The sequence below is a fragment of the Pseudorca crassidens genome, chromosome 2, assembly GCF_039906515.1.
Source record: "Pseudorca crassidens isolate mPseCra1 chromosome 2, mPseCra1.hap1, whole genome shotgun sequence".
In the NCBI taxonomy this organism is placed as follows: Eukaryota; Metazoa; Chordata; class Mammalia; order Artiodactyla; family Delphinidae; genus Pseudorca; species Pseudorca crassidens.
The window spans coordinates 41,835,351-41,863,161 of NC_090297.1; the positions used below are offsets into that span (position 1 = coordinate 41,835,351).

Here is a 27,811-nt window from a genome sequence, read left to right on the forward strand (position 1 = left end):
TATCCAAGGTACGGATTTTTGTCAAGCAAGATCCATGAAGCAAGAGTTGAGGCTACATGCAAGAAAGTGATTACAATGAATGACCATGGGATATTGCCCACTCTAAGGAAGAAAGAGAGGACATGAAAGAGGTAATGATCATGAAAAGATGGTAGAAACAATGGATTGGAGGCCTGAATAAGGCTGAAGGATTGTTAGGGTTAGGATACTAAAGAAGTGGGCTAGAAAGACGAGACACGATTAGCAGAAAATGGAAGCTTGAAATTAGTATTTAAGAATTGTTTTAATTAAATAACAAGACCACAGGAAGATATGGCTGACGTAGGACGGGAAAAAAGATCACTGTAGAAAATAAGTTCAAGAAACTAAGAGGCCAAGGTGTTAGAAGAATCTTTCCTATTTTTCTCTACCAATTTCAGATCTCTTCTATTCATTTGCCAATTCTCAAATATAACACGAATAATCAGAATTACCTTTTATTTTCTCTTTTTTAGATTATAAATTAGGTTGCAAATTACAATAAGATTTGTATGAATCCACCAATTACAACAAAATTTTGCAAAAACAAATCAATTTGATTCATTATGGAGTTTAGTGCAGAGAAATTTTATGTCTCCCATATTTGATAATATGATGTACTTTATAACTTAATACTAAATTACTTTTGGACTCTATTATATAGTTGTCAAAATTATTTTTATTTGATAAATACAAAATGAAAATCAGAAATTAAAAATAATTATTACCATTAGCTTATAAAATTCTGTATGGATTTTGTTTTTTTAAATTGTCTCTCATGAAATCAGAATTTAAGATATACATCACACACAAAAAAAGAAAAATAATCTCTAGTTTTATAGAAAGATATATTAACAGGTACCTAAAAGAAACACACCTTGACGTTTTAGTTAGATTTTAATAAAATGTGCCCTAATATAACTTTTTCATCAAATGTGCCCTTTATAACTTTTTCCAGCTTTCAAGCAGGAAAGCTCTAATACCCCTCCTCTCACTAGCCAGATAGACTGTGCTTTGTGTCTTTTATTTGGCTTTGAATTTTTATGTCTTTCTTTTTGTTCCAACATAGGAAAAAGCATTACTGTAACTTGCTAAAAATCCATAAAGCCAACTAGGGAAGATTACTTTAGTGCTATATAAAGTACTCATTCTCCAATAAACACTGTATTTCAGAAGCACTGTAGGCCCCTGCCTGCCTAGGGACTGAGGAAGTGGCAATCAAACTAAGGTCAGCCACAGGGCAATGAAGAACATTTCCATTAGCCCAGGAAGACATGTTGATAAATCCATTTAATCATGTTACTGGAAAGCAATAGATTATAACAAATGATGTCTCTTACCTACTTGTAATTATGTGGATTATATATTGGATGACAGTGATTACACTCTGTTAACTAACTTAAAAAATAATATCCTCCATGACTAGATACAGAACCCATACCTATAATCTCATCTGGTATTTATATCAACATTACTATAAACACGAGGACTACAAGTACTGTTGGCTGTTTGTAGTAGCATGCAAATACAACTTCCCATTAATATATGATATGAACACAGAAGATAAAGAGCAACCCAAGAAATCTTTAAATTCTTAGCCTAAAACAAACCTTTAACAGACTATCAGATACAATTATATTAGATTTAACTTTTTTCAGTTCAGTGATTTCTACTTTGGTAAAGTGAAATTTAATTTTCTTTTTGCTACTATCCACCTGTGATGGTATGATATATAAGAAATATACATTTGGTTTTCTTCCCCACTTAGAGCTCCTAAAATCTTTGGAATTTTTTAAGTGATAAGAGTGATAAAGGTGAAAAAAGAGAGGTCTCTTTTGTTATTCATAATGAGCCACTTTCAACCACACCTGGGTTTGCTAAACAGATGATGTTTGGAAAACCCCTCTAGAGAGAAGCTGGTTGCCAGGGGAGCCAAGCTCATGATTAGAGGACTGGACCTTTTAGCCTGCACCTCCGCCTCCAGGAAGGAGAGAGGAGCTGGAGGTTGGGTTAATTACTAATAGCCAATGACTCAATTAATCATACCTCTGTGGTGAGCCTCCATAAAAAATCCTAGCTGAAGAGCTTTGGAGAGCTTCCAAGTTGGTAAACAAGAATGCATTCGTGTCCTGGGAGGGTGGCACACCCCAAACATTACAGGCACTCCTGTGCTCAAGACCCTTCCAGATCTTATCCTATGTATCTCTTCAGCTGGCTGTTCATTTATATCCTTTAAAATATGCTTTATAATAAATTGGTAATAGCAAGTAGAGCATTTTTCTGAGTTCTGTGAGCCATTCTCTCACAAATTACCGAACTCAGAAGGGAGTGGTGGGAACCTCCAATCTATAGCCACTTGGTCAGAAGCACAGGTGACAACACAGACTTGCAACTGGGTCTGATATAGGGGTAGTCTTGTGGGACTGAGCCCTGAACCTGTGAGATCTAATGCTATCTCCAGGTAGATGGTATCAGAATTTAGTTAATTGTAGAACATCCAGCTGGGAATGAAGAACTGCCTCATGGTGGTGGTGGTGGGGGGGACCCACACATCTGGTGGCCAGAGGCGTTCTATGGGTAGGGCACCAAAGAAAAACAGGACTTTTTTCCTTCTACTACATTAATAATAAAGGCATTTGGTAGGCGGTGGGGAAAAATTGGACAATATTCAAAGTTTAGGAACACCAAGTTGCATTAAATAAAAAGAGAAAATGTGCAAAAAATGGTGAAAATCTAAGAACAACTTAAACATAGTTCTAGAAGGATACTGTACTCATAAAAATTATTACTCTATCACTACCTTAATCATTCACTTTAGATCAGGTTGCTTCATCAGGCAATAATGTAACATACAATTAAACATCAAAATCATCTGATCATTCTATAAATGTACTGAGTTTCACTGTGAATACTGAAAAAAGAATGAGACCCTCTATTCCAAATAGAGAGAAAATCTTAATAAAAATTTTATATCAGTGTTTCTCAAGCTGTATTCTGCAGAGCCCAAGAACCTTCCTCAAAGCTTTGCTTCTTTAGCCATGGGAGACACTGGAGTTCCAGTTACTCAATCTCTTCCCTCCAACTCCAGCTCTTCCCATTCAGAGAAGTGCCATTTTTGACTCTTTTTTACATAATAGAGTTTTGCTAAAGCTTTTCTTTGTAAAAAGATTCCATCACTAAAATCAAACAAATAAACTACCCAAACCAAATAGTTTGAAACTTTATAAAGTTAATAGCTGTTGTTAAGTTAAAGCTTCAACAAGATTTTGATTTGATTTGATAGTTATATACAGTAAAACAACTTAACAATCAAACTTTTTGTTTCAGATTCCCAGGAAAAGTAAACACCTTACCCAGCATGACTAGATGATGAAGGTGGTGGCAAATCTGGTGTAAGAACATAAAGACTGTTGTTTTTTGGCAAGTGTAGTGATTTTAAGACCGTCTGAAAAACAAAAAATAAAAACAAATATAAAATAACTATTGACTGTGCATTTTTAATCTTTTCCTATAATTCTTAGAAAATTATCACTATTGTAGTTTGACTTTGCATCTTTTGACAATTTCCTAAATAGGATAATACAGAAGAACTACTGAATCGCAAAAAATCTCTCTCTCATAAATATCATAAGTTAGCATAAATATGAATATTAAAATAAAATACAAATTCTTTAGCTCATGAAACGATACAAATATATAAGAACACAGTTGAGAATCATTAATTTCTTCATTGAAGAAGCATATCCTTGCAACTAATATCCACTTCATTCAGGATCATTATAGCAAAAATTAGCGATGTAGGTGTTCAGAGATCATTAGACCTAGAAAAGATTATAGAGAGTACCTCAACCTAAAGACTTTATAGATGAGGAGCTGCAGCCTAATAGGTGAAATGACTTGGATGAGGTCTCTTGTAAGTGTTACCTAGGTCACTTAACTGTTAGGCCAGATAATTTTTTTTGTTAAAGCACTTTGTCTGGGGTAAATAAACTACTCTTGGCCTACCTCTGACCTACTATCTTGATAACCACACAAAATTTCACCAAATTTGTTTGCCAGAGAACTCCTACATACCTTTCAAACTCCCAACTTGATGGTAAATACCCGCTAATTCAAAATTTTTTGGACAGCAAGAAACATTAAGAAACACATTTTACATCTTTACATCATAACCCAGGACAAAAATACTTACTCAACAGATATTTATTGAGCCACCAATTCTGTGCCAGGAGTATTCTAAACACTGAAGATATAGCAGTGAACATGATAGTCTAAAACCCCTGATCTTCAGGAGCTTACATTTTAGTAGGAATAAACAAAGTAACCTATATAGTTGACTAGTAGAAGTGATAGTTTTCGTGACTAAACATAAAGCAGAAAAGGGAGGGTGAAGAATATGAGGCTGGGGAATTACATAATTTAAACTTGGTTATCAGGGTGGTTCTCACTTGGCCAATGTGACATTTGAGCAAAAACTTGAAAGTGGTGAGGAAAGAAACCATGAACATATATAGAAAAAGAATATGGCTGGCAAAGGCAATAGCCAGTGCAAAATGCTTACTGAACAACAAGGAGTCCAATGCAGCTGAAGCCAAACGAGTTCTGATAGGAAACAGGTCAGAAAGGTTAACAGTGATGCCAGGAGATAGGTGAGAGGAAATGTGTTGAGACATTTAAGCTAATGTAAGGGCTTTGACTTTTTCTCTGAATGAGATCAGAAGCTACTGGAGTGACATTATCAGATTCATATTATAAAGGATCTCTTTCTCAGCTGTGTTGAAAATGGATGGGAAAAGGTTGACAAAGGAGGGCAGAAGCACAGAGGAGAGTAATAAAATATACTAAGACAAGGATGATAATGGCTTATGTCAGTGTGATGGTAATAGAAGTGATGCAAAATAGGTGAATTCTGGATATATTCTGAAGATCACACCAAAAGGATTTCATGACAGACTGGATATGAGTCAATACTGATCCTAAAGCTTTTAGACAACAAATGGAAGGATAAAGTTGCCGTCAACTGAAATGGAAAGACTGCAAATGAAGACCTCTAGGCATGTAAGTTTGAAATGTGTATTAAACATTCAAGTGGAGAAGACAAGAAAGCAGTCAGATATATCCATCTGGAATTCAGGGAACAGGTCTAGGGTAGAAATATAAATTAGAGATATAAAATTGACAGTGCACACAGATGACACTTAAAAGCCATGACACTGAATTTAGTAATGTGGTCATGAGTGACATTAGCAAGTCCACTAGCAGATCCCTACTTAGACTGGGCTCAAGAGAAACGGGAGGAAAGGAATTAGAGACAACAAATGTAGACAACTCTTTGGGGGAAGTTTTGTTATCAAAGGGACTAGAGAAATGGAGTGATTGCTGGAAGGGGAGGTGGGATCAAGAGAAAAATGGAAGAAATAACATCACGTTTGAATGTTAATGGTAACACTCTACTAGAGGGAAAAACTGATGATGCAGGGAAGAATTAAAGTGAAGGAAGTCCTTGATTTAGGCCAGAGGGAATATAGAATGTAATCTGAAGCAAACATGGAGGTTTGGTGTTAGATAGGAGATTGGTCATGCCATCTAGAGTAACAGGAGAAAAAGAAGAGTATGTGTATAAGATGCAGGTAAGTAAACAGAGACCAAGTTGGAAGCTTGTGGAAATTCTCTTGTGATTGCCTTCATTTAATCAGTGAAACAAAATAGGAAATGAAGTCATCAGCTGAGGGTGAGAATACAGGAGAGGTGTTTTAAAGGTCTGAGGAAAAGATAAGTGTAAAATGGCCATTTAGGAGAGTGTGGATAAACCAGGTAAATATGCTATCACTGCCTAGCAACATTAGGGGGCTCTCTAAAGATTATGGTCGTGAATTTAAAGATACACCAATCAGCATGATTTTGTTTGTCTCTAGTCACATTTAGCTCTGAGGCACAGAATAGACAGAGTTGTATTTATCCAAGGTACGGATTTTTGTCAAGCAAGATCCATGAAGCAAGAGTTGAGGCTACATGCAAGAAAGTGATTACAATGAATGACCATGGGATATTGCCCACTCTAAGGAAGAAAGAGAGGACATGAAAGAGGTAATGATCATGAAAAGATGGTAGAAACAATGGATTGGAGGCCTGAATAAGGCTGAAGGATTGTTAGGGTTAGGATACTAAAGGAAGTGGGCTAGAAAGACAAGAGACGATTAGCAGAAAATGGAAGCTTGAAATTAGTATTTAAGAATTGTTTTAATTAAATGACAAGACCACAGGAAGGTATGGCTGACATAGGACGGGAAAAAAGATCACTGTAGAAAATAAGTTCAAGAAACTAAGAGGCCAAGATGTTAGAAGAATCATTTACAAGGCTATATTACTAAGAATTAACACAGAGAGCAATTATAAACCAGGAACTAAAAATCATCAGAAAATGAGGAAAGATGACCTCAGTAAGTAGGTGATACAATTTTTTTTTACATGAAAGTCAAAGCTGAAGGTTTTTTAGAGAGGAAGGACTGGAAATGGAAATGAGGAACAATGAGAACACACGTTTTACCAGTTAGTCCAGTGGTATGACGGCTACTGGAGCAAAGAAATTAACACTGAGAAGCCTACAGAAAAACAGTGTGATCAGAAAGGCAGATTTCAGTCAGAGGGTAGATGGTGAAGAGAATGTGCAGGGAAGAGGTTGACAATAAGAGGAATTTGGTTAATGATGAATAGTTCCACAGGGCATAGCAAAAAGGTTTCAAGCACTGTAAAGGAAAAAGAATAGAGACAGATATGGGCTGTGCAGAGGCTATGGAGGTTTGAGTGAGGGGTGAAGTGGAAATCTGAGACTCCTTGCAGTGACTTGCATAAACAGGAGGAAAAGGCATAATGAAATTGGTTCTGGTTGAATCAAAGCAAGTAATAATGTCAGGGCTGAAAGTGTTGGAAAGAAAGGTGGAGTAGATATCTAGGATCCCCTTTTAACCCTGCAGATGGAAGTAGGGACACCTGAAAAGGGCTGATCTTACCCAAGCATAGACCATAATGAACTTATTCTTGACCCCTCCATGAGAGGGCCCATCTTACTAAGGGCACAGTCTTCCTTCACAGGCTTTGGGACTTACTCTTGACTCATTAGTTATTTCTTAAATAAAAAGAAATACTTACTCATTATTTGCAATACACTCTGACATCTTTTATCCTATTTCTTTTTCTTTTAATACTGGCTATAACCCACTCAGTTAACTTCAAAACTCACTAATGGCTTGTGACCCATGGTTTGAAAATAAGACACTGTGGTAGGTAATTAATCATAACTTCACAATCATCCAGGAAGCCCTGAAGTTCTGAATCTTTTTGTCAAATATATGAAAGTCCTTTTGAAACTGATCTATGTTACCTTTCAAGAGTTCACGTGCAAACAAAAAAAAAAAAACCACATGCATATACACACAGGAAAGTTATTTTTCATCTTCCATTATTTTACTTTGAGGATTATTGATAACTGCTTGGTCTTACCACTTGATCATTATTGTCAGTTTGCCATGCCATCATCCAAAGATTTTCCACTAAACCTTCCTTCTCAAACCACATATGATATGATGAAATAAATGGATGCTTTCTTTAAGTCATTCAGTCATTCCACAAACATTTATTTGATGCCTGTTATACCAGGCATTGGATATCTAATGGTGAAAGAAACAGACGTGGTCCCTCTACTTATGGTGTTGTGATGGGAAACGCTGGGATGGGAGCCTTTTATACAGAGGTCTGTTACAGAAAAGTAACATTTTAAGCTGAGACTTGAAAGATGAAAAAGAGCCACCCATGTGAAGAATTGGGTGTAAAGCATTCCAGGCAGTTAAATAGCATCTGTCAGGTAAAGTTATAGAGAGCTTGAGCCTATTAGAAGAATTAAAAAGAGGTTTCTATGGCTGCAGCTTGGAAAGAGAGGGTATGAAAGGCTGAAGATGAGGCTGTAGATGTGAATAGAGGGTAAATAATACAATACCTTTTAAACCATGGTGAGTAGCTTGAATTTTATTCAAAGTGCAATAAAAATTTATGCTTTACCAGGAGAGTGATATAATTTGATTTATATTTTTAAAAGCTCATTCTGGCTCCTGTGTTGAGAATGCATTGGGAGAACCCAAGAAAAAAAGCTGGAAAAACAATAATGAAGCTATTACACTGTTCCAGGCAAGATATGCTAACAGCCTGGATTAGGCAGTGCAATAAAAATACTGAAAAGTGGCCATGGTTGAGATATATTTTGGAGATAGATGCTATAGGACTTACCAAAGGATTAGGTGCTTTTGAAATTTTTTAAAAATTTATTTTATTGGGGAATTCCCTGGCAGTCCAGTGGTTAGGACTCAGCTCTTTCACTGCCATGGCCCGGGTTCAATCCCTGGTCAGGGAACTAAGATCCCGCAAGCTGCACAGCATGGCCAATAAATTAATAAATTAATTAATATTTATTTTTATTGAATTATAATTGATTTACAATGTTGTGTCAGTTTCTGAGGATTAGGTGTTTTTCAAATGGGAAAAGATTAATGTCCACATTTTTGGATTTAGCACTGGTGATATAGTTCTGCCATTTATAGGGGAAGACTGGTGGAGAAATGGCATGGGAAGGAAAATCAAGAGTTCCATTTGAAACATGTTAAGTTAAAGATGCCAATAAGGTATGCAAGCATAAAAGTGAACTACCAATTTGGATATGTGAATTCACAGAAGTAGAACCTGGAAATATAAATTTGGAAGCAATCAGAAAATTAATGGCATGGAAATAGCAGAAATCACCTACGGAAAAGAGTACATAGAAATAAGTAACTGAAAATATTATTGATAACAAAGACTAAGTTCAAATACAGTCAGCCCTCCATATCCATGGGTTCCACACACAAGGATGGAAAATACTCAGAAAAATTCCAAAAGTTCCAAAAAGCAAAACTTGAATTTGATGCACATCAGCAACTATTTAAATAGCACTTACATTGTATTAGGTATTATAAGTAATTTAGAGATGACTTTAAGTATACAGAGGATGTGTAGGTTATATGCAAATAAAATGCCATTTTATATAAGAGACTTGAGCATCCACGGATTTTGGTATGGGGTGCGGTCCTGGAACCAATCTCCTATGGTTACTGAGAGACAGCTGTATTAGAACACATAGCTTTAAGAACATTTTCAACATGATTGCCTTTCTCTTCACAAACTAACGAAAATGCCATGTAAGGCTGATTCACATTCACAGGTCTCTCAATAAATGAAGGAATAAATGATATAGCTATGTAAACTAATACATTTTGGTGTTTTACTTCTGCCAAAGTTGCTGATTTACTCAGTCAAGACTTATTTTTATTTTTTAATCCACATTTCAATTAGAGCAACCATAAAGCAGCAGGGATCAGTCAGCTATAGCCTGTGTGACAAATTCAGCCTAGTGCCTGCTTTTGGATGGCCTGTGAGTTGAGCATGGTTTTTACTTTTTTTTTTTTTTTTTTGCGGTACGCAGGCCTCTCACTGCGTTGCGGAGCACAGGCCCTGGACGCACAGGCTCAGCGGCCATGGCTCACGGGCCCAGCCGCTCCGCGGCATGTGGGATCTTCCCAGACCGGGGCACGAACCCGTGTCCCCTGCATCGGCAGGCGGACTCTCAACCACTGCGCCACCAGGAAAGCCCTACATTTTTAAATGTTTGAAAACAAATCAAAAGAAGAGTATTTCATGATATGTGAAATTATATAAAATGCAAATTTCTGTGTCCACAAATATTGATTTATTGGAACAGTCATGCTCACTCTTACACAAATGGTCTGTAATTATTTTCAAGCTATAACAGCAGAATTGAGTAGTTGCAACAGAGACTATATGGCCCAAAAAGCTTAAAACATTAACTACCTGGCTCTGTACAGAAAAAGTTTGCTGATCCCTAATATAGCACATCACTAATTTGTACCTAATTTATAAATATCTTGCCAACCTGTAATTTCTATAAATAACTTACTGAAGTACTCAGAACATCTCTACATATCAAATGAACTCACATATAATTATTTATAAGCATTATGTCTACCAGAAGCAACTGACAAAGAATTGAACCAAAAGATGAAGATTCTAAGTTTCTGCCTGGTACTGAAGTACCAACTCAGTAACTACTGTGAAAAGATTTGATAATTATTTCTACCTCAAACACCTAAAATTCTGGAGTTAACTCATTTCCTTCCATCACTCCCTACTCTCTCTATCAGAAAAAGAGTAAGTGTGTGAAATATTTTATGCCAAAGGCTGCTACTGGGTCCTTGAGAATAGCAACTACTACCTTAAAATTGCAACACTTTGTACAAATTCTTAAAATATAACTCATTCTATGCACCTGACCCTAACCAAGTAAACAAAGAAATAGTCTTACCATTTAAATTTTCCGAGTTAAAAAGATTTCCTATTATCTTCCTTGTTCCATAAACATTACTGGACATAAATGTATATACTGTGTATGACTTCTTTCAGGCCAATAAGTAATTGTTCAATAAATTATTATTCTAGGCTTTCCCGCTTAAGGCGGGAAATGAGCTGCTGACTGGAGTGGTGAGCAGCCTTGCTGACCGTCAGAAGAGTGACCTAGTAGAGCCAATCTGCAAGGAAAGGAAGGGCCAAATACAGCAACTTTTTCATGGCTATAAAAGGGAGAGCTTGACATGCCCACACCACGGGACCTCTAGAAACTTTCCTGAGCCGTGTGGCTGACAAGGTCTTGGTGCTCCGGCCAGGTGTCAGGCCTGAGCCTCTGAGGTGGGAGAGCAGGGTTCAGGACACTGTATCACCAGAGACCTCCCTGACCCACGTAATATAAACCAGTGAGAGCTCTCCCAGAGATCCCATTCTCAACGATAAGACCTGGCTCCATTCAATGGCCAGAAAGCTCCAGCACTGGACACCCCATGCCATACAAGTAGCAAGACAGAAATATAACCCCACCCATTAGCAGAGAGCCTGCCTAAAAATAGTAATAAGTTCACAGACACCCAAAAACATACCGCTGGACGTGGTCCTGCCCACCATAAAGACAAGACCCACCTCATCCATCAAACACAGGCACCAGTCCCCTCACCCAGGAAGCCTACACAAGTCACTGAACAAACTTACCCACTGGCGACAGGCACCAAAAACAATGGGAACTACGAACTGCAGCCTGCGAAAAGGAGACCCCCAAACACAGTCAGTTAAGCAAAATGAGAAGACAGAGAAATACGCAGTAGATGAAGGAGCAAGGTAAAAACCCACCAGTCTAAACAAATGAAGAGGAAATAGGCAGTCTACCTGAAATAGAAGTCAGAGTAATGATAGTAAAGATGATCCTAAATCTTGGAAATAGAATAGAGAAAACACAAGAAACGTTTAACATGGACCTAGAAGAACTAAAGAGCAAACAAACAATGATGAATAACAAAATAAATGAAATTAAAAATTCTCTAGAAGGAATCAATAGCAGAATAACTGAGGCAGAAGAACAGATAAGTGACCTGGAAGATAAAACAGTGAAAATAACTACAACAGAGCAGAATAAAGAAAAAAGAATGAAAAGAATTGAAGACGATCTCAGAGACGTCTGGGAAAACATTAAATGCACCGACATTTAAATTATAGGGGTCCCATAAAAAGAAGACAAAAAGAAAGGAGCTGAGAAAATATCTGAAGAGATTATAGTTGAAAACTTCGCTAATATGGGAAAGGAAATAGTCAATCAACTGCAGGAAGCACAGAGACTCCCACACAGGATAAATCCAAGGAGAAACACTCCAAGACATATATTAATAAAACTATCAAAAATTAAATACAAAGAAAAAATATTAAAAGCAGCAGGGGAAAAGCAACAAATAGCATACAAGGGAATCCCCATAAGGTCAACAGCTGATCTTTCAGCAAAAACTCTGCAAGCCAGAAAGGAGTGGCAGGACATATTTAAAGTGATGAAAGGGAAAAACCTGCAACCAAGATTGCTCCACCCAGCAAGGATCTCATTCAGATTTGATGGAGAAATTAAAACATTTACGGACAAGCAAAAGCTAAGAGAATTCTACACCACCAAACCAGCTTTACAACAAATGCTAAAGGAACTTCTCTAGGCAGGAAACACAAGAGAAGGGAAAGACCTACAGTAAGAAACCCAAAACAATTAAGAAAGTGGTGACAGGAACATGCATACTGATAATTACCTTAAATGTAAATGGACTAAATGCTCCAACCAAAAGACACAGACTGGTTGAATGGATCCAAAAACAAGACTGTATATATGCTGTCTACAAGAGACCCACTTCAGACCTAGGGACACATACAGACTGAAAATGAGGGGATAGAAAAAGATATTCCATGCAAATGGAAATCGAAAGAAAGCTGGAGTAGCAATCCTAATATCAGATAAAATAGACTTTAAAATAAAGACTCTCACAAGAGACAAATAAGAACACTACATAATGATCAAGGGCTCAAACCAAGAAAAAGATATAACAATTGTAAATACTTATGCACCCAACATAGGAGCACTTCAATACATAAGGCAAATGCTGACAGCCATAAAAGAGGAAATCAACAGTAACACAATCATAGTAGGGGACTTTAACAGCCCACTTTCATCAATGAACAGATCATCCAAAATGAAAATAAATAAGGAAACACAAGCTTTAAACAAAATGGACTTAATTGATATTTATAGGACATTCCATCCAAAAACAACAGAATACACTTTCTTCTCAAGTGCTCATGGAATATTTTCCAGGATAGATCATATCTTGGGTCACAAACCAAGCCTTGGTAAATTTAAGAAAACTGAAATCATGTCAAGTATCTTTTCCAACCACAATGCTATGAGACTAGATATGAATTACAGGAAAAAAACTGTAAAATATAAACACATGGAGGCTAAACAATATGCTACTAAATAACCAAGAGATCACTGAAAAAATCAAAGAGGAAATCAAAAAATACCTAGAAACAAATGACAATGAAAACATGATGACCCAAAACCTATGGGATGCAGCAAAAGCAGTTCTAAGAGGGAAGTCTATAGCAATACAATCCTACCTCAAAAACAAGAAAAATCTCAAAATTAACAACCTAACCTTATACCTAAAGCAATTACACAAAGAAGAACAAAAAAACCCCCAAAGTTAGCAAAATGAAAGAAATCATAAAGATCAGATCAGAAATAAATGAAAAAGAAATGAAGGAAACTACAGCAATGATCAATAAAACTAAGAGCTGGTTCTTTGAGAAGATATACAAAATTGATGAACCATTAGGCAGACTCATCAAGAAAAAAAGGGAAAATGACTCAAATCAATAGAATTAGAAATGAAAAAGGAGAAGAAACAACTGACACTGCAGAAATACAAAGGATCATGAGAGATTACTACAAGCAGCTGTATGCCCATAAAATGGAAAACCAGGAAGAAATGGACAAATTCTTAGAAAAGCACAACCTTCCAAGACTGAACCAGGAAGAAATAGAAAATATAAACAGATCAATCAATAGCACTGAAATTGAAATTGTGATTAAAAACTTTCCAACAAACAAAAGCCCAGGACCAGATGGCTTCACAGGCGAATTCTATCAAACATTTACAAAAGAGCTAACACCTATCTTTCTCAAACTCTTCCAAAATATAGCAGAGGGAGGAACACTCCCAAACTCATTCTACAAGGCCCCTACCACCCTGATAAAAAAACCAGACAAAGATGTCACAAGAAAAGAAAACTACAGACCAATAACACTGATGAACATAGATGCAAAAATCCTCAACAAAATACTAGTAAACAGAATCGAACAGCATATTAAAAGGATCATATACCATGATCAAGTGGGGTTTGTCCCAGGGATGTAAAGTATTCTTCAATATATGTAAATCAATCAGTGTGACACTCCATATTAACAAGTTGAAGGAGAAAAACCATATGATCATCTCAATAGATGCAGAGAAAGCTTCTGACAAAATTCAACACCCAGTTATGATAAAAAACCTCCAGAAAGCAGGCATAGAGGGAACTTAGGTCAACATAATAAAGGCCATATATGACAAACCCACAGCCAACGTCGTCCTCAATGGTGAAAAACTGAAACCATTTCCACAAATATCAGGAAAAAGACAAGGTTGCCCACTCTCACCACTATTGTTCAACATAGTTTTGGAAGTTTAAGCCACAGCAATCAGAGAAGATAAAAAGATAAAAGGAATCCAAATCAGAAAAGAAGAAGTAAAACTGTCACTGTTTGCAGAGGACATGATACTATACATAGAGAATCCTAACGATGCTACCAGAAACTACTAAAGCTAATCAATGAATTTGGTAAAGCAGCAGGATACAAAATCAATGCACAGAAATCCCTTGTATTCTTATACACTAATGATGAAAATTCTGAAAGAGAAATTAAGGAAACACTCCCATTTACCATTGCAACAAAAAGAATAAAATACCTAGGAATAAACCTACCTAAGGAGACAAAAGACCTGTATTCAGAAAACTATAAGACACTGATGAAAGAAATTAAAGATGATACAAGCAGATGGAGAGATATACCATGTTCTTGGATTGGAAGAATCAACAGTGTGAAAATGACTCTACTACCCAAAGCAATCTACAAATTCAATGCAATCCCTATCAAGCTACCAATGGCATTTTTCACAGAACCAGAACAAAAAATTTCACAATTTATATGGAGACACAGAAGACCCCGAATAGCCAAAGCAATCTTGAGAAAGAAAAATGGAGCTGGAGGAATCAGGCTCCTTTCCTTCAGACCAACTACAAAGCTACAGTCATCAACGTAGTATGGTACTGGCACAAAAACAGAAATATATATCAATGGAACAGGATAGAAAGCCCAGAGACAGATAGACCCACGCACATATGGTCACCTTATCTTTGATAAAGGAGGCAAGAATATACAATGGAGAAAAGACAGCCTCTTCAATAAGTGGTGTTGGGAAAACTGGACAGCTACGTGTAAAAGAATGAAACTAGAGCACTCCCTAACACCATACACAAAAATAAACTCAAAATGGATTAAAGACCTAAATGGAAGGCCAGACACTTAGAGGAAAACATAGGCAGAACACTCTATGACATAAATAACAGCAAGATCCTTTTTGACCCACCTCATAGAGAAATGGAAATAAAAAGCAAAAATAAATAAATGGGACCTAATCAAACTTAAAAGCTTTTGCACAGCAAAGGAAACCATAAACAAGGCAAAAACATAACCCTAAGAATGGGAGAAAATATTTGCAAATGAAGCAACTGACAAAGGATTAATCTCCAAAATTTACAAGCAGCTCAAGCAGCTCCATATCAAAAAAACAAAAAACCCAATCCAAAAATGGGCATAAGACTTAAATAGGCATTTCTCCAAAGAAGATATACAGATTGCCAACAAACCCATGAAAGGATGCTCAACATCACTAATCATTAGAGAAATGCAAATCAAAACTACAATGAGGTATCACCTCACACCACTCAGAATGGTCATCATTAAAAAATCTACAAACAATAAATGCTGGAGAGGGTGTGGAGAATAAGGAAACCCTCTTGCACTGTTGGTGGGAATGTAAATTGATACAGCCACTATGGAGAACAGTATGGAGGTTCCTTAAAAAACTAAAAATAGAACTACCATTTGACCCAGCAATCCCACTACTGGGCATATACCCTGAGAAAACCGTAATTCAAAAAGAGTCATGTAGGGTTTCCCTGGGCGCAGTAGTTGAGAGTCCGCCTGCCGATGCAGGGGACACGGGTTCATGCCCCAGTCCGGGAAGATCCCACATGCCGCAGAGCGGCTGGGCCTGTGAGCCACGGCCGCCACGGCCGCTGAGCCTGCGTGTCCGGAGCCTGTGCTCCGCAACGGGAGAGGCCACAGCAGTAAGAGGCCCGTGTACCGCAAGAAAAAAAAAACAAAAAACCGAGTCATGTACCACAATGTTCATTGCAGGTCTATTTACAACAGCCTGGACATGGAAGCAACCTAAGTGTCCATCAACAGATGAATGGATAAAGAACATGTGGCACATATATACAATGGAATATTACTCAGCCATAAAAAGAAATGAAATTGAGTTAGCTGGATGGACCTAGAGTCTGTCATACAGAGTGAAGTAAGTAAGTCAAAAAGAGAAAAACAAATACTGTATGCTAACACATATAAACAGAATCTTAAAAAAAAGGTTCTAAAGAACCTAGGGGCAGGATGGGAATAAAGACACAGACATAGAGAATGGACTTGAGAATACAGGGAGGGGGAAGGTAAGCTGGGACAAAGTGAGAGAGTGGCATAGACATATATACATTACCAAATGTAAAACGGATAGCTAGTGGGAAGCAGCTGCATAGCACAGGGAAATCAGCCTGGTGCTTTGTGAACACGTGAAGGGGTGGGATAGGGAGGGTGGGAGGGAGACTCAAAAGAGAGTAGACATGGGGATCTATGTATATGTATAGCTGACTCACTTTGTTATACAGCAGATACTCACACACCATTGTAAAGCAATTATACTCTAATAAAGATGTTAAGAAAAAAATTATTATTCCAAGGCACTTACTGATACTGACATCATATGAGGTTTGAGAAAAATGTAAAAGCTGTCAAAAAAGAATGTCAAATTAACTCCTATAAAATAGTTAGAAGTAGGAAAAACATGCCACTTACATATCTAACTCACTTAAAACTGTTGTTGGTTTACTATGAAAATGTTTTAGCTTGAAAAACATTGTTTGCTGATTCCTTAAACTCAGCTACTATTACCAAACCTACAACTGACATATGTAACAACATTAATAAAAAACAATTTTATACATCATTTAGTCAATAGCATAACTTAATTTTCTTTTATTTTTATGCAGTTACTAAACTCACACTGTCTTCCACATCTCCAGTCTTCCAGCCTTTTAACAGCATTTTAGACACAGGTATCTGAAGTTCATTTTCTAGAATCTGTTTAATTTCTCCTGTACGAAAAAGAGGAGACCAGATATTACTAACAAAAAATGCAATAAATATTTGTTCATATCCAGAGCTAGCATTAATATTAGGCATATGGTCCACAGTCAATGACATCTGTCTGATGAATGCATATGAAAAATTTCAGTAGTCCAAACTTCAAATCTTGATCATACAACATGTTGTGCCTTTGAAGAACTAAGGCTCCACCATTATGATAAAAGACTCCACAATTACTTAAGTACCTTTTTAAAAAGAAACAGATATCAGTGATTGGGGGTTTGAAAGGAAATAATCTATTTTAAACCAACTAATAATATTTATATGTGCTCAGCATATGGTAGGAGTAGTCGGTAAAGTACAAAACTTGAGGCATTATAGTATAGGGAAAGCAAATTGTGGAATGAAGACTTGGGCAGAAGTCTTATCTTGAAGAAATCAAATAACTTACCTGTTTTTCTTTTGGATCTATAAAATGGGGAATAATATTGTTTATCTCATCTACCTCTAAGATAAGATTTTTTGCATCTGTAAAATGGGGAATAATATTGCCTATCTTATCTACCTCTAGGGTTCAAGGGTGAAAGGAGATAACATCCATGAATGTAGCTGGAAAAAAATAATAAAGTCAATGTATATAATCTAGAAGACAATTTAAACTGTGCTGAAGAGAAAAGCAGCAGAATTTCAGAAAAGAAAAAAAATTATGGTGGATCAAATAGAGAAAGTTTTGTAAGACAGATGAGACTTAAACTCAGCTTGAAATACAGCTGCATTTAAACCAAACTTGAAGTACAGCTGGGTTGTGAAGGAGAGCCAAATCAAAGGCCAGGATATTCTATTCAGTGAAGACAAAGACCAAAAGGTAAAAAGGAAAAAATGAAAATGATGCTAATGAGAAACAGGGAGGAATCACAATTTTCCCAGTACTCCACAAATTACTTTTCAGGAATCGAGTCTACTTATAAATTAACCAGCTAATTTCTGGTACTACAGTATAATAAACAGATCATTAAATCAGAATGTACAAATATTTCATATATATGCTTTTATTAGGTTGGTTAGTCTATAATTATAGATTAACACATAATTCAATTTCATTTATATTAAGTGATTGAACACTGCAGAAAATGATTATACTATACATTAAAAGAAAAGTAATTCCATGCCGATAAAGGAAAAGATGGCGGGTGAAGCTTACACTACACAAGTTCTATGGAAGCACAGCTGCCTAAGCAAGCAAAGCTACAATCAAACCCTTCATGGCCTTAGTGACATATTTTTACTTTCCTAAAGAAAATTCCTATCTAGGCACTTTGGATAGCAATTAAACATCATAAAAAGAATTCTGATTCAACATTATATTTTAGAAGCACAAAATTTGTCAACTTTGACCTTCAAAAATATCACTGCTGACAAAGGATTGTTCTGTTCATGGAAATGAGAGAAAGGTGAGCCATACTTCTTTTACCAAATACATATAAACACTGCCTTTTCATTTGTGACTAAGGTTGCTATTTCTAAAGCTGTACCTATCTGGAACTGGGCTTATGCGCTTACAAGCCTGCCCAGTGCTTTCCTCTTAGAAACTTATCTTCACCTGACACTTCCTGCTTAAACTCTTGGAGACACCCTTAGCATTCATAACCTAAAGGAAAGGAAAAACAAAAAGAGACTTTAAGTTAAAGTCCCAGTTAGTCTTTGCAGCAAGCTTGGGTAACATATAATACAAAAAAGTCTTTTGTTCCACAGGTAGAAAAGAATAGAAAACAAACCCAGAGCCATGACAGCAACCTGAGTTCCTCATATTCAAAAAATTCTTCTCTGTTGGTCTCAATTTCTTCTTCTCTAAAGTAGGAATAATAACTATAGTACCAATACTTCATTGGGTTGCTGTATTAAATGACATACGGAATGGAAAATACTTTGTGTTACTATGTGTCCAATACATAAAATGGACTCAAAAAAGGTTGTTAGCTTTAAGTCATATTAATTAAGGTAATACACACATAAGTGTCTAGCATAGTATCTGGCCAGTATAGGTTCTCAATAAATAGTTGTTTCAAGAATATCCAAAATATTTTAGGGCAGTGAAGCGCTAGAATGCAGCAAGTTTCAGAGCCAGTTTTTATATCCAGGTCTGCCTGACTCCAAAGATCTTAACACGAGATGGCACTCCTGTATGTTACTTCGAAAACTGAGAAGATATGCAGATGTCATCAAGGAACAGTCCACTGACTGCAAACCATATATCTGATAAGGGTTTAATACCCCAAATATATAAAGAACTCATATAATTCAATAGCCAAAAAACCGCCAAATACTCCAATTAAAAATGGGCAAAGGACTTGATTAGACATCTTTCCAAAGAAGATATAAAAATGGCCATTAGGGGGCTTCCCTGGTGGCGCATCGGTTGAGAGTCCGCCTGCCGATGCAGGGGACACAGGTTCGTGCCCCGGTCCGGGAGGATCCCACATGCCGCAGAGCGGTTGGGCCCGTGAGTCATGGTTGCTGAGCCTGCTCGTCCGGAGCCTATGCTCCGCAACGGGAGAGGCCACAACAGTGAGAGGCCCGCGTACCGCAAAAAAAAAAAAAAAAAAAATGGCCAATAGGTACATGAAAAGATGCTCAACATCACTAGTCACTAGGGAAATGCAAACCAAAAACCATAATGAGGTATCATCTCATACCTGTTAGAATGGCTACCATCAAAAAGTAAGAGATAAATGGCGGCAAAGATACGGAGAAAAGAGAACTCTCATGGGATTGTTTCCTTCCATTCTTACTTTGCTGCGAGTTTAATTATTTAAAAACAAAAAACATGAAATTTTAAATATTGTTGTTAAGTACTGTGAAATGCTTTTTCCTCCATCTATTGAAATGATCAAATGAATTTTTTCATTCATTGTACTAATATATGGTGAACTACAATAATGGATTATGTACAAATTGTTAAACAAGCCTTATAGTCCTGGGTAAAGCCCACTTGACCGTGAGTTATATTATATACATATGTATATACTTTTATTATATTTAATGAATTCAATTTACAAATATTTGTAAATGATTTCTGCCTCTATGGTTGTAAGAAATAGTCTGTAATAGTTTCCTTTTCCTGTAATGTCTTTGTCTGGTTTTAGTATCAGGGTTAATGCTGGTTTCATAAAATGAATTAGGCAACATTTCATCTTTCTCTATTTGTGAATGACTGCTAACATTTTTTCCTTAAATATTAGACAAACTTTACCAGTGAAGCCATCTGGGCTTGGGTTTTTTTGGGGAAAGGTTTTGATTGTTAACTATCAATAACTTTATATATTAAATGTAGAGTTACTCAGACTTTAAATTTTTGCTTCTGTCAGCTGTAGTAACTTACACCTTTAAAAAGAGTTTTTCTACCTTTCTACCTTTTTCTACCTTTTTAATGTTTCATGTAACTTTAAATTTACCGGCCTAAATTTGCTCTTAATGTTGTCTTATAATCCATTCAATGTCTGTAGGTACCTTTCATTTTCAATATGATTAACTTGTGTTTTCTCTCTTGTTCTTATTCACATTAGCAAGAGAACTATCAATTAACTGATCTCAAAAAACAGCTTTAGGTTTTGTTCATTTTCTCTACTGTTTATCCATTTTCTGCTTTATTGATTTCTGTGTGCATGTGTATGATTTGTTTTCTTTCCATACTTACTTAAGGTTTGATTTGCTCTTTTCAAAAAAATTTAACAGCTTTATTATGATTGATATAAAATACTGCACATATTTAAAATCCACAATTTGTAAGTTTTGACAAATATACCAGTGAAACCACCATCATAATCAAGATTATGAATTTATTCACCTCCCCCTAACACTTTTCTTATGCCCCTTGTTAATTCCTCCACACTTCCCCTACCATATCTCCAGGGAACCAGTGATTTGATTTGTGAATTAGCTTGAATTATACAGAATTTTAGATAGAAGGAATTTCAGAATGTTCTTTTAAAATCTGGCTTCTTGCATTCAAAATATATTGTCTGAGATTCTTCCACATTGTTACACGTAATGATAATCCCTTTCTTATTACTAAGTAGTATTCCATTGTATGGATATACAACAATTTGTTTATCTACCCACTGGTTATGGACATGTTGTGTTTTCCACAGTTTGAGGCTATTACAAATAAGTTGCAATGAACAGTAACATACATGTCTTTGATGGACGTATGATTTCATTTCTCTTGGGTAAATACCTAAGAGAGGGATGGCCAGTGTATTTTTAACTTTGTAGGAAACAGTCAAACTCTTTTCCAAACTGGTTTCTACTGTGATGTCTTCAAGTTCACTAATCTTTTCTTCTTGAAAATCTAATCTTCTATTAATCCCATCTCAAGACATCATGGTCTTAACCTCTAGACATTTGATTTGGGTTATTTTTACTTTTTCAATTACTTATGATTTTAAATCCTTCCTCTCTCTTTTTGAACATAAGTAATATAGCTATAATAACTGTTTTAATGTCCTTAATCTGCGAATTCCAACATCTATGTCAATTCTGGGTTGTTTTTGGTTAATTGATTTCTCTTCTCAGTATGGGCCGGCTTTTCTCCTTCTTTGTATGCTTGGTGATTTTGTACTGGATACGAGACACTGTGAATTTTACCTTGATGGGTGCTGAATGTTTTTTATTCCTATAAATATACTGAGCTTTGCTCTGGGGGGCAGTTAAGTTATCTGGAAACAGTTCAGTGCTTTTGGGTCTTTGCTTTTAAGATGTTGGTACCACCTGTGCAGCATTTAATCTACGGCTTATCTTGACACTACTGAGGCAAGAGCCTTCTGAGTACAGCTGACCCTTGAACAACACAGGTTTGAACTGTGGGGGTCCACTTATACATGGATTTTTTTCAATAGTAAATACTACAGTACTATGCAATTCACAGTTGGTTCAATCAGTGAGTGAGGAAATGCAGGTACAGAGGAATGGAGTACATGGAGGCCTGACTATAAGTTATATGTGGATTTTAAGCTGTGCAAAAGGTTGGTGTCCCTAACCCCAGTGTTGTTCAATGGTCAACTGTATTCTATCCAAAGAATGAGGTCATTGGTCAACTGTACTCTATCCTCTATGAATTATGAGGTTTTCCAATCTAGCTGGTGAAGGTAAATCTGGTTCCTGCAAGCAGAAGGGTGGGCTGGGGTGGGGTAGGGACACTTTTCCTATTTCTTAGCTGGAAGCTTTGATCATTGCCTTTGGAACTACCTTCTTTTGTAATTAAGCATGTGAACCATAAACTTCCATCTCAATACCACTTTGTTAGCATCAAACAAACATTGATATGCCACGTTTCCATCACAATTCAGTTCAAAATATTTTCTAATTTCCTTTGTGATTTCTTCTTTGACCTATGGTTTACTTAGAAGTATGTTGTTTAATTTCCAAATATATCAGGATTTTCCAGATTCCTTTGATTTCTATTTTAATTCCACTGTTGTTAGAGAATATACCTCACATGATTTTTAAGTCACTTTAAGTCACTGTGACTTGTTTAATGGTTGAGCATATTTTCTACCTTAATGAATGTTGCAAATGCATGAGAAAAGAATATGTATTTTCCTATGGTTATGAGAAGCATTTTATACATTTCAAGTAGGTCGAACTGGTTGATATTCTGTTTATATTTTCTGTCTGTTGTTCTGCACATTACTATAAGAAAGGAATGTTATCTCCAATTATGATTGTGGATTTGTTCTTTTCTCACTGCAGTTCTATTGATTAGTTTTGTTTCACATACTTTCAAGCTTTTGTTATTATATACACACATATTTAGGATACTTACGTCTTTGTGATTAATTGACATTTTCATCATTATGAAATGTCCCCATTTATCCCTCATAATATTCTTTGTCCAGAAGTCTACAACACTTAATATTAGCATGATAGCATAATGTTGGTAATATAACATACATATTGATTACTATTTTCTTATATGTATATTTCAATCTTATGCTTTATACTTAAAGTGGGTTTCTTGTACATATATAATTGGTTTTCCTTTGTTATCCAGTCTCACAATCTCTACCTTTCTCATAAGGATGTGAGATCATTTATATTTACTGTAATTATCTATAGTCTTATTTGTTTTCTATTTGTCCTGATTTTTTTTCTTTTATCATCTTTTTCTACCTTCATTTGCATTTATCGAACAGTTTTAGATATTCCATTTCATTTCAAACCTTGACTTAATAACCATTATGTGTGTTTTATTTTTAGTGATTACTCTAGGGCTTAGAATATGCATATTCAACTTCACAGAGTCCACCTTCAAGTAACACAGGACTTGTCTTACAACAGCATACTTCCTTTCCCCTTTCTTATTCTTTGCATTGTTTTCATACATTTATCTCTACATAATTTACAAAACACACAATACATTGCTCTTACTTTTACTTTATAATGTCATTTATCTCTTAAAGAAATTAAAAAGAAAGAAAATATTTTGTATATACCCAAATTGTTACCATTTCTGGTGCTTCTCATTTCTTTGTGTTAATCTAATTTCCCATCTGGTATCATTTTCTTTCGGCCTGAGGAACTTCCTTTAATATTTCTTGTAGTTTTTGTTTGTGTGAAAAAAACATCTTTATTTAGTCTTCATTTCTGAAAGATATTTTTGTTGGATATAGCATTCCAGGTTGACATTTTATTCCTCTGGCACTTAGAAATATCACCAAATTGTTTCCTGGCTTGCACTGCTTCTGATAAGAAGTCTGTAGTCATTATTTTTAAATCTTCTTTTTTTCCCTATGTGGAATGTGTCTTTGTCTCTTCACCTCTGGCTACTTTAAATTTTCTTCTACTACTGATTTTCAGCAGTTTTAATATGATGTGGTTTCCTTTGAGTTACTCCTACTTGGAGTTACTAAGCTTCTTAGATCTGTAAGTTTACGGTTTTCATCAAATTGGGGGTGTTTTCTGTTATTATTTCTCTAAAATTTCCCCCTTTCTATTAGCCCCTCTGTTTGGGGGAATCTAATCACGTATATATTAGGCCACTTTTTATTTCATGACAGGTCACTTAAGCTCCGTCCTTTGCCCTCTCCCCTGTATTTTTGCTGTGTGTACTTCACTGTACACTGTTTTTATTGCCATGTCTTCAAATTCATTGATCTTTGCTTTAATAGCATCTATCTGTTAAATCCTTCAGGGTAAATATTTTATTGCAGATCTTAAATTTTAGCTCTAGAATTTTCCTTTGGTTTTTTTCAATTCTTTTTTTTTTTTTTTGCGGGTTTTTTTCAATTCTTTATTCAAGTTCTTGATTTCTTTTAAATCCTTAAACATATTTATAACAGCTGTTTTAAAATTCTCCTAATTCCATTATTTTTGCCATTTATGAATATGTTTTTATTTTCTAATTTTTATTCAGGCTATGGGTCACATTTTGCTACTTCTCATGTCTCCTAGTTTTTGACTGAATGCAAGACATTATGAAGATTACATTAATGAGGGTCTGCATTTAATGGTTTGACCCTAAGGAGTGTAGAAGTTTATTTTGACAGGTCCTTACATTTCATGCATATAGGCTGAGCCTTTTGAGACATCTTTATGACATTATTTTGGTGCATCTAAAGCAGTGATTCTCAAAAGTATAGTTCAGAAATTTGGGGGATTCCTTGAGACTGACTGTACAAAAGTAATGATCACTAGGTTCAAAAGCATTATCCCAATTCTATCACTAAGTAACTATTAATTACTGAGCCAATTTATAGGCCCTCTCTGGGCCTCAAATTCCACATTAATTTTTTTTAAAAAGCTAAGAATACATTTCATATTAATGACGCCTTGTTCCATTTTTTTTTAATTAAAAAATATCAACACAACATGGCACCAAAAAGTAAGAACCAACCCCAAAGAAAAATGAGACTTAGTCTACCAGTAGACACAAGAAAATCAAACCTGTCACCTAGAAAAAACAAAATGAGAAATAATGTATCATGTGGATTTTTCTCAAGCACAATTCTCAAAAGCGAATTTCTTCCTCCTTTGTTCAAATCACATTTTTTATAATGTCAGAAATCTTCTACTGCCTCCATTCATTTCCTTATTTTAAACATTATAAGCCACCAACCCCTACAAACACTTTTTTCAACTGTGAAACTATTCTTTTGAGAAAAATCAGATTAAGATTCTATAGCAGAAGCAACAACATTAGACTTTCAGGGCTAGAAAGGACCCAGCTCAGAGGCTGTTTAAAACCATTCTGGGATATGACTTACCCAAGAACAAGTAGTAAGTTAATGGCAAAGACTACAAGGCAATGTTCCATTGCTTTTCCCTCTATACCTTCCCATCTCAGATGGTCAAAGATGCAGCCCTTGTATATCTTGCTGCTCAAACATATAAATTTAAACAAAAAGATCATTTCTGTAACACCTATAATTATCAACAAGAATCATAAATATGTGCATATGTAGGCAGTCTGAAACAAAAGGATTCCAGAAAACGCTACTCATTTTTAGGTTATTTACAGTGTGTCAATGGGTCCTACAGGATTTGAGATTATACCCAACAATGCACACAAAACACTCCATCAGATTGCTATAAAGGCTGATGTTTAATTGTGTCTGTAAGATTAAAAGACAGAAGTCTTTTTTTCCTAAATATTAATGTTCCCCTTAATACAGAAAGAAACCTAATGATTATAACTAACATGTAAGGGAAGTATTTAAAATAATTTTACAGGGAGAAAAAGTTCCAGTCATTTATGAGGCATAATGATCAGTAAAGATTATCAAACACTTTTCATTAGAAACTTTGTTTTCTGTTTACCTCTTTGCTTCTTGTATTGTAGAACCTTTACCCAAATAAAGACACTCTGTGCTCACTATCCATACAGCAGAATTGTTTTAGTTCAGTGGATAACAGACTGGGCTAAAAGTCAAAAGACAGTGACTGGCTGTTCTGGAGTCTGCTACTAACTACCATGGCAGGGCAGCCTCCCTGAGTTTTAAGTTTACATACCTGTAAAATAAAGCATTTAGACTAAATGTCCTCTAATGGCTCTTCCAGTTCTAAAACCTCACGTTCACATTCTACCCAATATGTGTACGGCACTAAGTTAAGCACTTTGGAAAATACAGAAAGTGAGTAATATGTCTGAATGGGAAGGGTTTCCTAAGCACAAACAAAGAAAAACTGTGAAGGAAAAGTCCAATACTGTAAAAATAAAAAAAACTTCTGTATATTGAAAAGCACAATAAAATGAAAATATAAATGGGGAAAATATTTGCTAAACAAGTAATGGATGAAAGGATAATCTCATTAATATATAAAAAATTCTTATAAATTTTAAAAAAATTTAAAAGAAAGTCACAATAGAAACATATAAACTTACATACAAAAGAGCCAATAAACCTAGTGTATTAACTGAGTAGTAAAAGAAAACTAAACTGAAAACATAAGATACCATTTATTTCTAAACTGACAAAGCTTTTTTTTCTTTTCCTTTTTATTGTAATAAAAGATACATACCATAAAAATGTGCCACTTTAAAGTGTACAGTTCAGTGACATTAAATACATTCCACATTGTGCAACCACCATCACTATCCATCTACAAAACTTTTCATCAGCCCACAGTGCAACTCTGTATCCATTAAATAACTCCCCATTCCCACCTCCCCCCAGCCCCTGGTAACCACTATCTACTTGCTGGAATCTGACTATTATAGGTATCTCTTGTAAGTGGTATAACACATATTTGTCCTTGTTGCATCTGGCTTATGAAACATTTAGCACAGTGTCTTCAACATTCATCCATGTTGTAGTATATAGCAGAATTCCATTCCTTTTTAAAGCTGAACAATATTCTACTGTATGTACATACCACATTTTGCTTATCCATTCAGCAGTCGATGGTCACTTGGGTTGCTTCTACTTTTTGTTCTGTTTTTCTGTAAAAGTTCCTACTTTCATTTATTTGGGGTATATACTCAAAAGTGAAATTGATGGATCATATGGTAATTCTATGTTTAATTTTTTTAAAGAACTGCCATACTCTTTCTCCAGCAGCTGCACCATTTTACATTCCTACCAGCAATGCACAAGGGTTCGAATTTCTTCATATCCTTGCCAACACTTGTTACTTTTTGTTTGTTTGGTTGTTTTTTAGAACAGTCATTCTAAGGGGTATGAAGTGGTATCTCATTGTGGTTTTGATTTGCATTTTGCTGGTGATTCATGTTGTTCAGCATCTTTCCACGTGTTTACTGGTCACCTGTATATCTTCTCTGGAGAAACAACTATTCAAGTCCTTTGCCCATTTAAAAAAATTTTTTTATTAAGATATCATGGACATATAACCATTGTGTAAGTTTAATGTATACATGGGTTGATTTGATACATTTATACATTGAAATATGATTACCACTGTAGCATTAGCTAACACCTCTATCATATCACATTATTATCATTTCTTTTTTGTAGTGGGAACAATTTTATTTGGGTTGTTTTTTGTTGCTGTTGAATTGTATGAGTTCTTTATATATTCTGGATATTAGTCCCTTATCAGATATATGGTTCAAAAACATCTTCTACCATTCTGTAGGTTGCTTTTTCATTCTATGGATAGCATCTGTGATGCACAACTTCTGAATTCTGATGAGATCTGATTCACTTACTTTTTCTTTTGTTCCTGTATTTTGGTATCATATACAATAAATCGCTGCCAAACCCAATGCCATGAAGCTTTCCCTTATATTTTCTTCTAAGAGTTTTATACTCCGATCTCTTGAGGTCTTTGTTGGTTTTGTTTTTTTAATATCAC

The 27,811-nt window shown here is 35.6% G+C and overlaps 1 protein-coding gene across 1 annotated transcript in view; it reads right to left on the reverse strand.

Annotated features, from left to right (window-relative positions):
* Nucleotides 1-27,811, reverse strand: part of FAF1 (Fas associated factor 1) — a 493,406-nt gene that overhangs the window by 254,613 nt on the left and 210,982 nt on the right. Inside the window, exons 5-6 of the mRNA XM_067726079.1 lie at nucleotides 16,919-17,010; nucleotides 3,372-3,463 (exon numbers count right to left, since the gene is read on the reverse strand). Of these exons, the coding sequence (XP_067582180.1) occupies nucleotides 3,372-3,463; nucleotides 16,919-17,010 (184 nt within the window). The remainder of the gene's footprint in view (nucleotides 1-3,371; nucleotides 3,464-16,918; nucleotides 17,011-27,811) is intronic.